The following is a 15,993-nucleotide window of genomic DNA, read 5'->3' as shown; positions in this document are numbered from 1 at the left end:
GCTCTTCTCACTGCTTGATTGACCCCTGATTGGCAGGAATAACTAATCTTGGAAGCAATGCCCAAAGCCTCAGTTGCCCTTACTGACACCATCCCATTGTCAAATCTCATTCTACAGTTGTATCTTATAGGAAAAGCAGATACTTGCACATGGAGGAGAGTTCATAAAGTGATGGTTTTTTAAAATAATAATAATAATAATAATATGCACAATCCCTGGAATACTTGGAGAAGGAGGTTGGTTGCGGGAGGAGACGCTGAAAATAAACAAGGTATAAAGGCGCAAAGCACAGAAGGGTCAGATTGTTTTTTGGTTCTCCAAGAGATCACAATGCGGTGTCTTGATAGCTGACTACGGACCTCACGTCTTAGCAAGAAGGCTTCACTTTTTACCTCAGAGGTCAAATATGGTCTCCAGCCCAGGATCTTCCTTAGCTGAGCAACAAGCTGAAATTGCAAAGCAGCATCCTGGATTGTGCTAGGAATCCCATTTAAGACATATGCGTTCAGTGGCAAGCAAACAAAATAAAAATAAAACCATCCTATTCTGTCACCAGTGCTGAGGCTATGTACAAAGATGTCCAATTTGTAGAGACTCTGAGGTGGCACCTTACATTTTCATATTCTGTGTCCCACCATAGTTCCTGGTCAAAGTGGATTTTTGTAGAATTTTAATGTGTAACCAGGAAAAGGCAAAACTAGCCCTGGAAAAACAACCAGCACTGCTCCAACGTATTTGTGGTATGGCAGTCGTGGGCACCTGTTGGCTAGTGCCTATGGTGACAAATAACACTCTTGTTTTTCTTCTTATCTTTTGGCAGTCTGGGGAAGTCTGAGGGCTTATCCACAAAAGCGGATAAGTACAAAGTTACCCTCCCTCTCACAGCAGTGTCCCAGCAACCCCCCCTGCCCACCACCAAAATGTTTTCAAACGTTTGGTCAGTGTGCTGTTATCCAGCACAAGGGACCATCTTTTTCTATCCAAAAGGAGTGAACAGGTCTCTTCCCTTCAGCAAGGTGGACCCAGCTCCCCAGTAAGGCTCCCCTTCACCTTCATAATATTTGAGAAGTTATCAAGCTATTGAAGCAGGATTGAGGCCAATTCTGCCACAGCAGTATAAGAAGGAAGCCATCTGGTTGTTCCACAGATTCAATTGTCTGTACACAGCTCTAATAGCTCTCAGATCATGAAGGCTCCAAAATAGGATCTTGAATCATCCTTGACCCACACCAGCTGCTGCTGAGACACCTTGATGAACACCTCGTCCTTCTCCTCCAGCTGCACCATTCCAGCGAGGAAGCTATTATGCCTCCAATCTTTGCTCTTCTTCCAGTTGCAGTAAGGAATGCTGTTGGTTAACAGCACCATGTGATCAGGATACTGAGAAGTCCTCTTGTAAACGGAATGAGTGACAAACTGGCTGTTCTGCTGCATGTCTGGGCAGTTTGAATGCCCCAAGTAGAGCTTGGAATAGATGTAATAGTGTCCAGGCTTGCTGCAAATCAGGGAACCACCACTGTAGTTCATGTCCTGTAGGAAGGCCAAGCCATTTGTGGGTTCCCACTGCAGAGATCCATTCGGAGCCACAGTGACAGAGGAACCTGCAAAACACAACACCCCGTATCTTCATTTGTGGTGGAGGTCAGGTTAAACAAACAGATCCTGTCCCTTTCAGCAGTGAAATGATAATGAGATCAAACTAGGCCTGGGGGAGAGCTTCATTTGCTTCATGTTTTAATGCAAACCTGTCAAGTCCACACTTTGCAAGCAAAGAAGCGAGGCAAACACAGCTCTCCTTCAAAATTTACCCAGATTTTGCAATGCAGCTCTCCAGAGTAAATGCAAGATGCATATATTTGTGAAGAGGGCGCACAAGAATGCACATATTGTTGAAAATAATATACAGGGAGCGGGGCGCGTGTTACTTGCAAAAATGCATATACTAGACAAAATTTCATGGAAAAATGCGTACATGAAGAGAAATGCACATGAGGATGTAACAAATTCACATGGGGACATTTATTTTAAAATTGCAGAAATTTTCTGCTATGGGGCAGACCAAATGTAAGACTAGACAAATGCAAAACCGAGAGAAACTGAAAGAGTCTCATCCACCCCTAAATCAAACCTAAAAATGATGGTTTGAATACTCATCCACCCCGCCTTCCTGGATACCTTCTAGCTGGGGGGCCAAGGTTTAAGAAAGAGTAGGACCATGATACAGCCCAGGTTCCCTTCTCCTGGCTGCCTTGCAGGCCATGAAGTCCTGAGCTGCCTTGGAATCAGGATCAATGGCATTGACACGGAAATCTCCAGGAGAATCTCAATGCCACGTCTGCCAGCTCGGGCAGGAAGACTGCTGGGCAGCGAGGTGGGCAGTACATCAACAGGATCCCTAATCTGCCCCGCTTGCCCAAAGCCAGTGTCTACTCTCCCACTGCCCTGCTGGCCATCGGTTCTGATCCACCATCTTATATATCTACCTTATATGGTTCTGATCCGCCATCTTATATATCCATCTTGTATACCTCACAAGCCTGACTAGAGGCTCCAGGTGGCCTGGCTGCAACGTTAGCTACTCTAAACCTTTACACCCTGCACCCCTCCGGTCAACTGGTTCTGGATCGCGCCCACAGCACTCAGCCTCTTGGAAAAGCTTGGCAAATGGTATAATTGTAATTCACTTAGAGAGTTTTCTTACCTAGTGTCAGATGAGCAGCTGGCTTTTCAACGGTAGGTTTGTGACCTGTGGAAATGAATAAGGCAAAAATGAGTTTTGCTGGTTCCTTTTGTCTGCAGGCAGCTGTGCGCAGCAGAGGCACTTGTGAAGCAACTTCTCTGAGCAGCAGGTAACCGTGATCAGGGATTTGTAAGTGCTGCAATTCTGTGGGAGTGAGGAACAAGTATAGAAATGTACTGCTGGGTGCAAAGAATCTCAGATGATCCTTTGGTGGGGATTTATCTGGCTGGGTTTCCCCAGCCACTCTGGGCGGCTTCCAAACAAGTATTAAAATACAATAGTCTGTCAAACATTAAAAGCTTCCCTAAACAGGGCTGCCTTCAGATGTCTTCTAAAAGTCTGAGAGTTGTTTTTCTCTTTGATATCTGTTGGGAGGGCGTTCCACAGGATGGACGCCACTACCGAGAAGGCCCTCTGCCTGGTTCCCTGTAACTTGGCTTCTCACAGCAAGGGAACCACCAGAAGGCCCTCGTCGCCGGACTTCAGTGTCCGGGCAGAATGATGGGGGTGGAGACGCTCCTTCAGGTATACTGGGCCAAGGCCGTTTAGGGCTTTAAAGGTCAGCACCAACACTTTGAATTGCGCTTGGAAATGTACTCGGAACCAATGTAGGTCTTTCAAGACCGGTGTTAGGTGGTCTTGGCAGCTGCCCCCAGTCACCAGTCTAGCTGCCGCATTCTGGATTAGTTGTAGTTTCCAGGTCACCTTCAAAGGTAGCCCCACATAGAGCGCTTAGGGATGCAAAGAAATGTTGGAAAGTGTGTGGGCAGCGCTGGCTAAAATCTCAGAACCCTAAAAGGTTGCTGGAGGCTTCGGTATCTTGCATGACTTTTTGTTCTTCTCTATAGCAAAGCCAGAATAAATAACACAAAAGAGTGAACATAGCAGAATAGATTCTGCGACACAAGAAAACCTATGCACATTTGCCCAGTTTATGTAACTGATACAGGCACCAGGACCCTACTTTTCTCATCACAGAAACTAGATACGTGCGGCACAAAAAAATTAAAAGATTATCACATCATTAAAAAGGTAACATTTTATTTAATTATTGTCACCATCTCAAGTTGTTGTGCTTCCCTGTAGCCCACAATGAACCAGGGGTGTGTAGCGTGAGAGCAAGAAATATTTGACCTCCCTGAGAAGAAAGAGGAGGAGGAGGAGGAGAAGAGTTTGGATGTTGTTAGCCGCTCTGAGCCCGGCTTTGGCTGGGGAGGGCGGGAGATAAATTATTATTATTATTATTATTATTATTATTATTATTATTATTATTATTATTATTATTATTTTTTGATATCCCGCTTTCTGCAGCCACTCCCTTGCTGCTCACCATTTCACTTGCCCACTTAGTCTCTCCCTCCCTCCAGTCCAGACCCAGTTCTGCCAGCAGGGACATGGGAGTTTGGAGAGGGTTCTCTGCCCCTTGTGCCATGTGACATGCCCTGGGTGGCCAAATGGCAGAAAAACAAAGGCATGGTAGCTTCCGGGCATGGAGAGTCTGGAGGGGAAAGTGCTTCCCATTATATAGCAGACAAGCCTTAACTTCTATTGCCTCTTAGATGCTTGGTAAAGACGTTCCTCTTTCAACAAGCCTTTGAAGTAGAGATTGTTACCCCAATTGGTATCTGCAGGGCCGGCCCTATGATGAGGCAGTTGCCTCAGGTGGCACATGCCAAGGTGCAGGGAGGGGCCAAACTGTGAGTGCCATGTGGCCGGCCCAGTACTCTAGCCCTCAAGTGCTGTGAAGGATGCTATCCTTACACAAGTATTGGACTAAGATTCAACTACCAGTCCAGTTGGCTTCTGTATGTGCCAGGGAAACATTCTTCGCCTCAGGCAGCAAAATGCTTTGCGTCAACCCTGGGTATCTGAATTGGCTATTGGCTTTGAAACTGTTTTTATATTTGGAATTCCTTTTCGTTCTTTTTAATTGTTTTATGTGTGGTTGTTTTATATGTGCAATTGTTGTGTGTGTGTCGGGGGGAGAGAGAGAGAGAGAGAGAGAGGGGGAGAAATTATTTGTAGAACTTCAGTGGGACATGTGCAGAAAATTTCCCAGTGGCTTGCGTTTCTTGGAATCAGACCTTGTCTGTCACATCCATTCTGCTGCTCTTAAGGGAAGTAACACACCATCTGTCATCCGAAAAGGTTCCCTCACATAGCCACATCTCAGGCATGATCACGCGGTGAAAAAGATGGATACTCAGCACAGCTCTGTGCTATTTACAGTTGAGATTAATTGTGTGCTTTCTTGCTCTAAAGTGTTAGCTAGTGTGGTTTTCATTCTAAAAGACATTTCCTGGTTTCCATTTGATTTATAGACATCCACACGCACCTAGAGCCACTGACCCACAAGATTCCTCTGTGCCTATAGGCGATGGCGATTAATTCTACTAATGCATTGTGCAATATTTCCTTACCACACGGAAGGGTTGATGCAGCATGTAACCAGAGGAAATGATGTGTAGTCTGAGGGGGTGGGGAATGGAGGGTGGTGTAGGCGTCATTAAAAGGAACAGTCCAAGGTTTTGGGGGTTTTTTTCTTAGAGGAACAAAACGTTGCTACTCCCTTGTGTCTAAATCATAGAATCGTAGAATTGCACGGGACCCGTCTAGTCCAACCCCCAGCAATGCAGAAATCTCAGCTAAAGCATCCATGACAGATGGCCATCCAACCTCTGCTTGAAAGCCTCTGAGGAAGGAGCGCCCACCATCTTCTGAGGGAGTGAGAAGCATTGTAATAGCACGTTACATCATCCAGAATTGACTAGGGCTTCTGTTATGTACTGAGAACAATAGGATTCAGAATGCAGCAGTCTGATTGGTCCTAGAACAATAGGATTCAGAATGCAGCAGTCTGATTGGTCCTAGAACAATAGGACCCAGAATGCAGCAGTCGGATTGGTCCACAGGAGCCACCCAATCCAGCTCCAGGTGGAAGCGAATCCGCAACCTGATTGGCCTGCAGGAGAATCCTGGAATTAGCCAATCACGTGGGGCCCATTGTGTAAATAATGTATATAAAGCAGACATTCTGTGGGAACTTCCATTCCTCCTCACCACTATGAGCTGAATAAAGAGCATGAAATCCACTCTCGACTCTGAGTCTATTTCAGCGTCATACACACACCGTACATTTAAAGCACACTTAATGCATTGCCCGCCCGACCCCTGCAATGAATCCTGTGGTTTGTTAGGGGTGCTGGGAACGGTGGCTCTGTAAAGGGTAAACTTCAGCTCTCAGGAGTCTTTAAATGTATGTATGGTGTGTGCACAGCCAAATATACTATTTTCTTATTTTCACTTGTTTACGTTCTTCCCTTGCGCAGCTGGGGCAATGGTGTAGGCAGCAGGTGGATATCGGAAGGTTCTCAGTGGAACACCCGAGGAGATGCTAAGCTAAGCTTCTCCTATGCACCTCCTCCAATGGTGGGCCCCATGGAATTTGGAAGTCGCCCACTTTGCCCCAGTTGGCTCTGGTCATCAGATGTCTTCACTCTCAAGAAGAGTTCTATATAGCCCCCTACCCAGTGGGGCTTCTGTACTCGGGGCAAACCCAAGTCATCTTGCTGCTTGAGGCAAACAACAAGATGGCACCTGCTCCGTTCCACAGACAGAGTGGCGGTTGAATCTTTCTTCTACACTTGTGATAATATAGCATCTTCCTCCACACCTTGGAGTGTCTAGAAGAGACTGTGTAGCATTTACAATTCTATCCTCCGGCACCTTGATGGATGTTGCCACACCTGCAAAGGAAGAAATGACTCTTTCCTTTGAAGTTGAGTTACCTGGCATTGAGGTGACATCAGGTGATGGATAAGTCAGTGGCCCCACCCATAAACTTCCCTATGGTGGTGTTGGGAGTTCAGGATCCAGCCCACCAGTCAGATCCTGTTCCTCAGCCTGTGCTTGCCTCTGGCTTTAGGCAGGCCAAGCAAGGCCTGCCTTTGCTTTGAACTCAAGCCAGGCAGTAAAGAGAGAGGCCTGCTGAAAGTGGGGCTTTCATCAGCGCTGACTAAAAGCTTCACCTTCAGGAGGGAAAGGCTAAGGTAAAGGTAAAGGGACCCCTGACCATTAGGCCCAGTCGTGGCCGACTCTGGGGTTGCGGTGCTCATCTCGCTTTATTGGCTGAGGGAGCCGGTGTACTACTTCTGGGTCATGTGGCCAGCATGACTAAGCCGCTTCTGGCGAACCAGAGCAGCACACGGAAACGCCGTTTACCTTCCCGGCCGGATTGGTACCTATTTATCTACTTGCACTTTGACGTGCTTTCGAACTGCTAGGTTGGCAGGAGCAGGGACCGAGCAACAGGAGCTCACCCTGTTGCGGGGATTCGAACCGCCAACCTTCTGATCGACAAGTCCTAGGCTCTGTGGTTTAACCCACAGCGCCACCCACGTCCCATGAGGGAAAGGTTATACTGTACTTAAAACGCCCAAATGCAGCTGAACTGAGCAGATGGCAGAAGATATTGGTTCCACTTGGGAACTCCCAAAGTGTAGGGCAGGTGTAGGGCAGATGTCTTGGGGTTTTTGACCTCACGGGCCAATCAGAATCCTTGTTGAGCTTTGCTTGGCCCATGGGATGAAGGATTGCCCTGCTTAAGAGGACTGCTCACCTTTCGTGGTGGGTGGTGTTGCGGCCAGGCCTTTGGCCCTGGCCATGATCCAACTCAAGGGCGGGCGATTGATGCCCCGTTGCACCAACTCCAGCTGCGTCACCCCTACCCAGCCAATCTATGCCAGCGGGGGGCATGGCCGCAGGTGTTTTAAACCGTGGGCAGCCAGGGGCTTCCAATCTCTCACCTCTTTGTCAGACCTCCCAACCCATCCACCCTCTTTTTAAGCTTTGGTTTGACATGACCTCGCTATGGAGAAATGTCGGCCGCCTTATTGTTGGGGCTGGGTAGGAATTTTTCCACTTGGCGAACTGGCACCTGCCATTTGGTTTTCGCCTACCTTGTAGCAATCCTCACAACTTTGTAAGGTTAGGCATTGGGTTAGGCCTTTGTTTAATGGAAGGGAGGTTGTAGCCTCCGCCTGCCCCTCCTCGAAAAGGGTATCCTGTTAAAGGGATCTGGGGGTGTGGATCCTGTCCACAACGCCAATGGGGATCCCTGGGGTGCCCCTATTTGATGTAGGTCATAGGGCTCCCCCTTCTGGTGATTTACCCTTAGTTCCACTCCCTACAGGAGTCAAGATGTTGCCTGGTTTCACCCAATGCCTAAGCTAAACCAAGTGCATGTGTAACCAATAAAGTGGTGGCCTGTTTTAGCCCATAATCCTAAATACTGGTGTCTCTGTGTTATTAATGAATGGAGAACTGCAGGGCACGGGGCCTTGGCACGCAAAACAGCCAAGGGGAAAGACCCCCACAAATGCCCAGGTGCTTTATCGAAGGGCCCACAACCTATCACTAAGGAAGCTACCTCACACTTTTAATTTATTCAGGTTATTTATTGTTTTATTTAGGGACGCGGGTGGCGCTGTGGGTAAAACCTCAGCGCCTAGGACTTGCCGATCGCATGGTCGGCAGTTCGAATCCTCGCGGCGGGGTGCGCTCCCATCGTTCAGTCCCAGCGCCTGCCAACCTAGCAGTTCAAAAGCACCTCCGGGTGCAAGTAGATAAATAGGGACCGCTTACTGGCGGGAAGGTAAACGGCGTTTCCGTGTGCTGCGCTGGCTTGCCAGATGCAGCGATGTCACGCTGGCCACGTGACCCGGAAGTGTCTGCGGACAGCGCTGGCCCCCGGCTTATAGAGTGAGATGAGCGCACAACCCTAGAGTCTGGCAAGACTGGCCCGTACGGGCAGGGGTACCTTTACCTTTAGCTATTGTTTTATTTAGGTTTGTGTACATTTTATTTATTTTAACATATGTTAGGGTCCAGATTTTTAAAGGGGAAGGTTGTGATTTGCCAGGGAAATTCAATGTTTGACATTTGTTTAAAGGTAAAGGGACCCCTGACCGTTAGGTCCAGTCGTGACTGACTCTGGAGTTGCAGTGCTCATCTCGCTTTATTGGCCGAGGTAGCCGGCATACAGCTTCTGGGTCATGTGGCCAGCATGACTAAGCCGCTTCTTGCAAACCAGAGCAGTGCACGGAAACGCCGTTTACCTTCCCGCCGGAGTGGTACCTATTTATCTACTTGCACTTTGACGCGCTTTCGAACTGCTAGGTTGGCAGGAGCAGGGACCGAGCAATGGGAGCTCACCCCATTGCGGGGATTCGAACAGCTGACCTTTTGATCGGCAAGCCCTAGGCTCTGTGGTTTAGACCACAGCGCCACCCGCGTCCTTGACATTTGTTTAGGTTGCATGTGATTTCATTTGGACTTGTGGCCCTCTAATGTGAGCTGGAACACTGTCAAAGTCTTACTTTATGATAGTCTGATGATCAGGTTCAAATAAACAAATCTGAATCTTACATTTCTTCATGTGAGAGCAACCTCTGCATGACCACACAACAGTTTTAAAATCCAACACTATTTATAGCTGGGATTAAATGTGTATTGTGGTTTCAGTTAGTCGAAAGCAGGGAATGAGGTACCTGCGGACACTTCCAAGTTTCAATGTTTCCTTCATCTTTGATTTACAGACCTTGATACACACACCAACACTACATTTATCTGTGGCTATAATTAAGCTATTGTAATTAATTCCACAAATGGGTTATGCAACATTCCCTTATAGTATGGAAGGGGTAAAATCAGGGCCGGATTTAGGTTGGATGAGGCCCTAAGCTACTGAAGGTAATGGGGCCCTTTATATGTCCAGCTGTCCTTTGTCAACAACAAATTGCCGCTGTTTCTTGTGTTGAATATATGCTATATGGTCATTTATGAATCAAATAGGTACCTAAAGTCATTTGCACATAAAAAATATGTATTTTATCAAAGTAATTGTTGAACTGAAATTCAATTAAGAAGAAGTATATTAATAGTGAAACACAATTAAGAAGAAGGATATTTTTTGGGGGGGCCCAAGAGAGTGGGGCCGTAAGCTATAACTTGTTTAGCTTATATGTAAATCGGGCACTGGGTGAAATAGCATAATCAAAGAAAGTACAGTAGTGACTGAGGGGAGAGGGAATGTTAGTAGGTACCCACAGGTTGTTGTTGTTTTGCTACCCTAGTGAACTGCTGGTGAACAAGGTCAGTTGGATCTTATTTAGTTTCTTTTTGTTGCAAAATCACACTAAAAGAGAAAGGAAGGAAGGAAATAATGGAAAGAAACTGGTAATCTGAATCTGAATCGCACACACTGCAAATCTGAATCTGAACAAAATCAGATAAGGGACAATTCAGCATTCTTTTCTCTGCCTCACTAAGCAGAGATACAATAAAATGGGCTACACTCGCAAATTAGCATTGGAAATTAATTTTGTTGCATGGAAATTACTTGTGAGCAGGGTTGAGGGAGGAGCGTATTTGGTCCACTTTTCACAGCACACCATCCTGACTCAATAATGTTGCCTGTGGAATGCAACTCCCAGTTGAATTAAAGACTTCCTCAGATTTTGCAATGTGGTTTCAGTTTGGAAAAGCACAAACAAGATACATGTTTTATATTTAAGCTGCATATTTTATGAACGAGTGCTTTGCAAAGCATTTAGAAGTACACATTTTGAGAGGTGTATATCTTAATTTTGAGAACTGCATGTTTTATGTTTGAGAAGTAGTGTTTTGTGTAAAAAGTGTATCGAAAAAGTGTACAATATAATTGCACACTTATTGTGCATTTTTAAAAAATCAGTTCAAAATGAGATAGAATAGACATATGTTCGAGTGCCAGTTTGACTGAAATGGGACAGAATTAGTTGCTGATCTCATATCTACTTGTGAGAAGACACTATTGTATCATTATGGGGAAGGGATTTGCTGGATAATATGCCGCTACGTTAATATACTGTGTGAAACTTTTAATTCCACTTCTAGCTAACTGCAGAAAAGCAATGCCTCAGGAGCACCAAAAGGCTCTAGATAAAGGGCAAGACAAACTTACCTTGTACAAATTTCTCAAAAGTTGCATCTGCAGATCCCTTTAAAAAAGGAAAAAATAAAATCCAGAAGTCAATTTCCAGTCAAGCTGTCTGAAAAAGCATTCCACTCACGTCTGAACAACTATAGTGCTGACAGAGGTCCCATCTCTGAAATATTTCTCACGGAATTATTTGTTTTTCATCAGTATACGGGAAACTAATGCTAGATAGACATAGTAAGCGGATGAATCACAGTTTGGACCTCACATCTTCCTACCTTCTCCCACTGCTTCTCTAACATACACCCGGAATCTATTAAAAAAATAATAATTCGGGAATGGCTGTTCTTCAGTTTCTGTGAAAAGTCTGTAATATCAACATATATGAATGTAGGGCCACTTCAGATATTGCAGACATCCTTCCTGGAAAACATATTTGGCATGAAAAAGAGCAGAAACCACAGATGGATCATCTTGAAGAAATTACGCTGCCTGAGGCCAACGACAAGATGGCGTCAGCCCACCATTAAAGAGCTGTCATACCTCTTTGGACAGTTATGGCTTCCCTCAAATAATTCTGGGAGCTGTGACGTGTGAAGGGTGCTAAGAGCTGCTAGGAAACCCCTATTCTCTCCTGCGGCTAGAATTCCCAGAGTTCCCTGTGAAGAGGGATTGAGGGTTAAAATCACAGTGGGAATTGTAGCTCTGTGGTGGGATGTGGGTCTCCTAAGAAGTCTCAACACCCTTAACAATTCAGCTCCCTGAATTCTTGGGGGTAGCCATGACTGCTCAAAGTGGTGTGTCATAGTGCTTTAAATGTATGGTGTGAATGTGGCCTAGCTTAGGGGGTCATACAAAGTTCTGCTCATTCCCTGCGCCTCAGTATCTACCGCCTGAGGCAGCAACCTCATTCTGCCTCATGGCAGGGACGGCCTCAGCTGCACCTATGGGAATTTTGCTTCATGTGCATCCAGTCTATATGCACTTAGAAGCTAGGAGCAAGTTGCAGCTTTCTAGGGTGGAAATAATGCTTTCTAGGATGGAAATAATGAATTAACAACGTTGTTAGTATATTTATTTTAGTGAATACAATACAGTCCAGTCTCACACACCCAAGGGAAAGAGAGAATTCTGGCAGTGCTCAGGGTTTTGCACCCGAGGTCTCCATGTGGGGAACACTCTTAAAGCTCAATTTACAACATCCCTGCTTACTGCAACAGGTATTAGTTGCTTCCCTGTTTCCAGAGAATTTAGTATACCAAAATAAGCACAATAAAATCTGTGCCATTCTCTCTTGGCACAGAGCATCCAAGCACATCAGATGAAGTGTGAGAGAATTATTAGTTTCCACACTCCATGTACATCCCCACGCCTTCTAAGTTAGGAGATCCCTTTGTCTTTCTGCATAAGGTATCGTTAAAGGAAGGACGGTCCATATGCTATTTAGTCTGGTAAGTTGGAAGAAAGTGAAATTCATTTTTAAGAGCAGCTGCATGTTCTTGAATGAAACCACAATCAACTTTCAACTCTAAATCCTTCAGATGAACTGGTCTGAGGTTCAGCTGGTTATTTATACTGTATCTGTAGCTACCTGACGTTCTGTGCAATGGAAAGCATTTCAGATCTTAAAAGCTAACTTTTGCATTGTCTCATAGAAATTGTTCCTGAAAAACCTAATTGCACCCATAGTACCTGAGCATGCATCCTTCCCCTCTCTCTCTCTCTCTCTCTCTCTCTCTCTCTCTCTCTCTCTCTCTCTCTTACACACACACACACACACACACACGCACACACACACACACACACTGCACTGAACTCTAAGTACATAATTCGCACAAACAAAAGAGCATAGGAATAGCAATACTGGATCACACCAAAGGATAATCTAGTCCCACATCCTGATTCCTAACCCTTCATAAAACCTGGGCTGACTCTACATACAGAAGATCCTCACAGGAGATCTTTACATTACTCTGCTCTGTGTCAATTTTTGCCATGTGCTTATTCATAAGCCTGTTCCATCTCATTTCTGGATTAAATGGCATATCTTTTAAAGGTGGAATCTGAGAACCATATCACAAAACTCAGAGAAGTGAAAAATCCAAAGCGTAATTTACATTCTGATTCACATATTTCTCCAGGAGGTGGTGAATTAGATCAGTGCTTAAAATGTCACCCAGACAAAATTCTCTAGCATCTCAACCAATGAGAAACAAACAAAGAAAGAAAGTGCATCTAACCCCTCAATGCACAAGTCCTGCCATCCTTGCAGCTTCTATTCGTTCTCACTATTCAACATCCACACCCAGAGCCACCCTCCACGTTCTTCTTCCCACTCCCCATCGCCCCTTGCTCTCTGTGCACTTGCTATGACCTGTGATGTGGCTTTGTCCAGTTCCTTGCGGAAGCAGAGAAGGAAATAAGCTTCTATGGCTAGACCAGCCAACGCCAGCAGCACCAGGATTCCCAGCAACAGCTGGCCATACGGCCGTTTCTTCTGGGTCTTCCGCACGGGTGGCACAAAGGGCACATCCCTCTGTGGTACGTCCACGACAAAAACAGATGGGCAGCCCACTCTGTCCTCCATAACTCTTGTCTCTCAGTAGATTGGCAGCAGGATGGTTGTGGCACGAGGGGGATGTGTTGCCGAGCAGATAGGCTTGTTGCTTCTCTGTGGCCCGAGTTATGTACATGAGAGAGTGCAACGCCCACATCCCTGGAGAGGAAACCACAATCTTACCCAACTGGCCCCTACACACTAGGTTTCTACGCTTGCTTTGGTGGGCTGGGACTTCCTCGAGGGAAGCCACTCCCCTCCTGGTCCTTTCCTGAGTGGGTGTACAAAACTTTCTGTTTGATCACCCACACATATTGCCATGGAGGGGGAAGGGGAAGGGTGCAGGGAGGCTGGCCCCAATTCTTCCCCCAGTCAGGAGCTTTACCTGTTCATACTGCCAGCCGTCAGTGGGAACTGAGTTCATGACCACGGACAGAGAAGCGTTTTTGACTTGCAGGTAAGTGGAAGGTGGGGTTCCTAGCAGACATTTTAGGGAACAAAAATCGCTCATTTTTCAAATTCAGTGGTACCTCAGGTTAAGTACTTAATTCGTTCTGGAGGTCCGTTCTTAACCTGAAACTGTTCTTAACCTGAAGCACCACTTTAGCTAATGAGGCCTCCTGCTGCCGCTGCACCACTAGAGCCCGATTTCTGTTCTCATCCTGAAGCAAAGTTCTTAACCTGAGGTACTATTTCTGCGTTAGCGGAGTCTGTAACCTGAAGCGTATGTAACCTGAAGCGTATGTAACCCGAGGTACCACTGTACTCCTTTTGCCCTGGAAACACTTTTGGGGGTGCATCTGGGGTATCTGCCAACTGTGATTTTGGTTTCTGCAGAAATTATAAATATCTAGAGACTTCCTGGAAGTGGCCCTTTCTGCCTACAGTGACATTTACGTATGTGCATCCAACTTCCCTGTCTCTCCTTATGGTCCCTCGTGGAAGAGGAAGATCAGGTTAGCTTTCAAAAATAATAATCTGGTTTTGGCTTCAGATTGAAAGACTCACTCTGTACGGGTGTGGGAGATTCCCTCTGTCCTTTTTGTGTGCTCCAGTGGGTGGTATGGGATATCCCCTTGTCCTTTTCCAGACTTCTGCATTTTTAAAAAATAAAAACCAAAAAAACCAAACCGAAACACTGGTTCAGAAGAGCAGAATTGTGCTTGAGGGAAAAAGCATTTTTGCTCGCTTGTTTGTTTGTTTAAAGGAAAAGAATACGGAATCTGGCCAGAATAACTCTGAGAGGGATAGGAAAGGGTGGATGGAGAAGAAGGGTGTCAAGACATTTGAAAGCATATTTTGGGTTCTTTTTTTAAACAAAAAAACCATGGCATGTACATTCCCTGCATCCTTTCTCACTGGCTTTCTTATTCTCTACCATGAGAGGAACTTCCCTCACTTTCAAGAGAGCCACTTCACCCTTCAGAAATTCTAGAACAGCAAACCATTGTTTAAGTCTTGTCATAGTGCACAGTGCTGACCTTTAAAGCCCTAAACGGCCTCGGTCCTGTATACCTGAAGGAGCGTCTCCACCTCCATCGTCCAGCCCAGACACTGAGATCCAGTGCCGAGGGCCTTCTGGCGGTTCCCTCATTGCAAGAAGTGAGGTTACAGGGAACCAGACAGAGGGCCTTCTCGGTAGTGGCACCTGCCCTGTGGAACGCCCTCCCATCAGATGTCAAGCAAATAAGCAGCTATCTTATTTTTAAAAGACATCTGAAGGAAAGTTCAGGGAAGTTTTTAATATTTAATGCTGTATTGTTTTTAACACTCGATTGGGAGCCACCCAGAGTGGCTGGGGAAACTCAGCCAGATGGGTGGGGTATAAATAAATTATTATTATTATTATTATTATTATTATTATTATTATTATTATAGTGGTACCTCGGGTTACATACGCTTCAGGTTACATACGCTTCAGGTTACAGACTTCGCTAACCAAGAAATAGTACCTCAGATTAAGAACTTTGCTTCAGGATGAGAGCAGAAATTGTGCGGTGGTGGCGCGGTGGCAGCAGCGGGAGGCCCCATTAGCTAAAGTGGTGCTTCAGGTTAAGAACAGTTTCAGGTTAAGAACGGACCTCCAGAACGAATTAAGTACTTAACCCGAGGTACCACTGTATTAATCTTCCTGCATAAAATAAATATGTGGGAAGTCCTGATCAATATTAATGTGATTGGTATTCCTTTCATGATTACGATTAGACACATGAGGGGAACCGACTGCATTCGTGCGTGTCTAGAATCCTCTTCAGATATTGAAATCACTTGAATGGAGCCAGCAAGGGTAAACAGGCTAGGTCTGCTCCCCTCAATCTTCATTTTGTTGCCTGCAACTGGTGGTGTGAGAGAAACAGAGCATTTCTTGTATCTGTGGAGGCTCCCCATGTTCTAAAACCTAGAAACCAGGAAAGAGAGGTATGAGGGGTTTTTTTGGGGGGGTTCCCCCTCACATGGTCACCCTCTGCAATTTGAGGGTGGCAGAAATAAAGATTGGTGGCAGAAAGCCCTGAAACAAAAAAAAAGTGGCTCCCAGACATGGAGCTTTAAATTGCAGACCAGACTGTGCCTGGAAAGAGCAGAGGAAAGTTACCGTATTTTTCGCTCTAGTAGACGCAATTTTCCCCTCCTAAAAAGGAAGGGGAAATGTGTGTGCATCTTATGGAGCGAATGCAGGTGGGAGTCTCTGGTCAGCGCTCCCTTTAAAGAGCTGTGAGG

General features: G+C 45.8%; 1 protein-coding gene across 1 annotated transcript; it reads right to left on the bottom strand.

The window, feature by feature from the left end:
• Positions 1-221: 221 nt before the first annotated feature.
• Positions 222-13,778, bottom strand: TNFSF14 (TNF superfamily member 14). The gene is made up of 4 exons (XM_028712814.2): positions 13,093-13,778; positions 10,743-10,779; positions 2,702-2,746; positions 222-1,601 (listed from the first exon to the last, which is right to left on the bottom strand). The coding sequence occupies exons 1-4, from the start codon at positions 13,303-13,305 to the stop codon at positions 1,180-1,182; spliced, it is 717 nt and encodes a 238-aa protein (XP_028568647.2). The 5' UTR covers positions 13,306-13,778; the 3' UTR covers positions 222-1,179.
• Positions 13,779-15,993: the final 2,215 nt, after the last annotated feature.

The sequence above is a fragment of the Podarcis muralis genome, chromosome 17 (genome assembly GCF_964188315.1).
Source record: "Podarcis muralis chromosome 17, rPodMur119.hap1.1, whole genome shotgun sequence".
Lineage (NCBI taxonomy): Eukaryota > Metazoa > Chordata > Lepidosauria > Squamata > Lacertidae > Podarcis > Podarcis muralis.
Note: the sequence above shows the minus strand (reverse complement) of the source record. Positions and strands in the feature narration are given on the sequence as shown.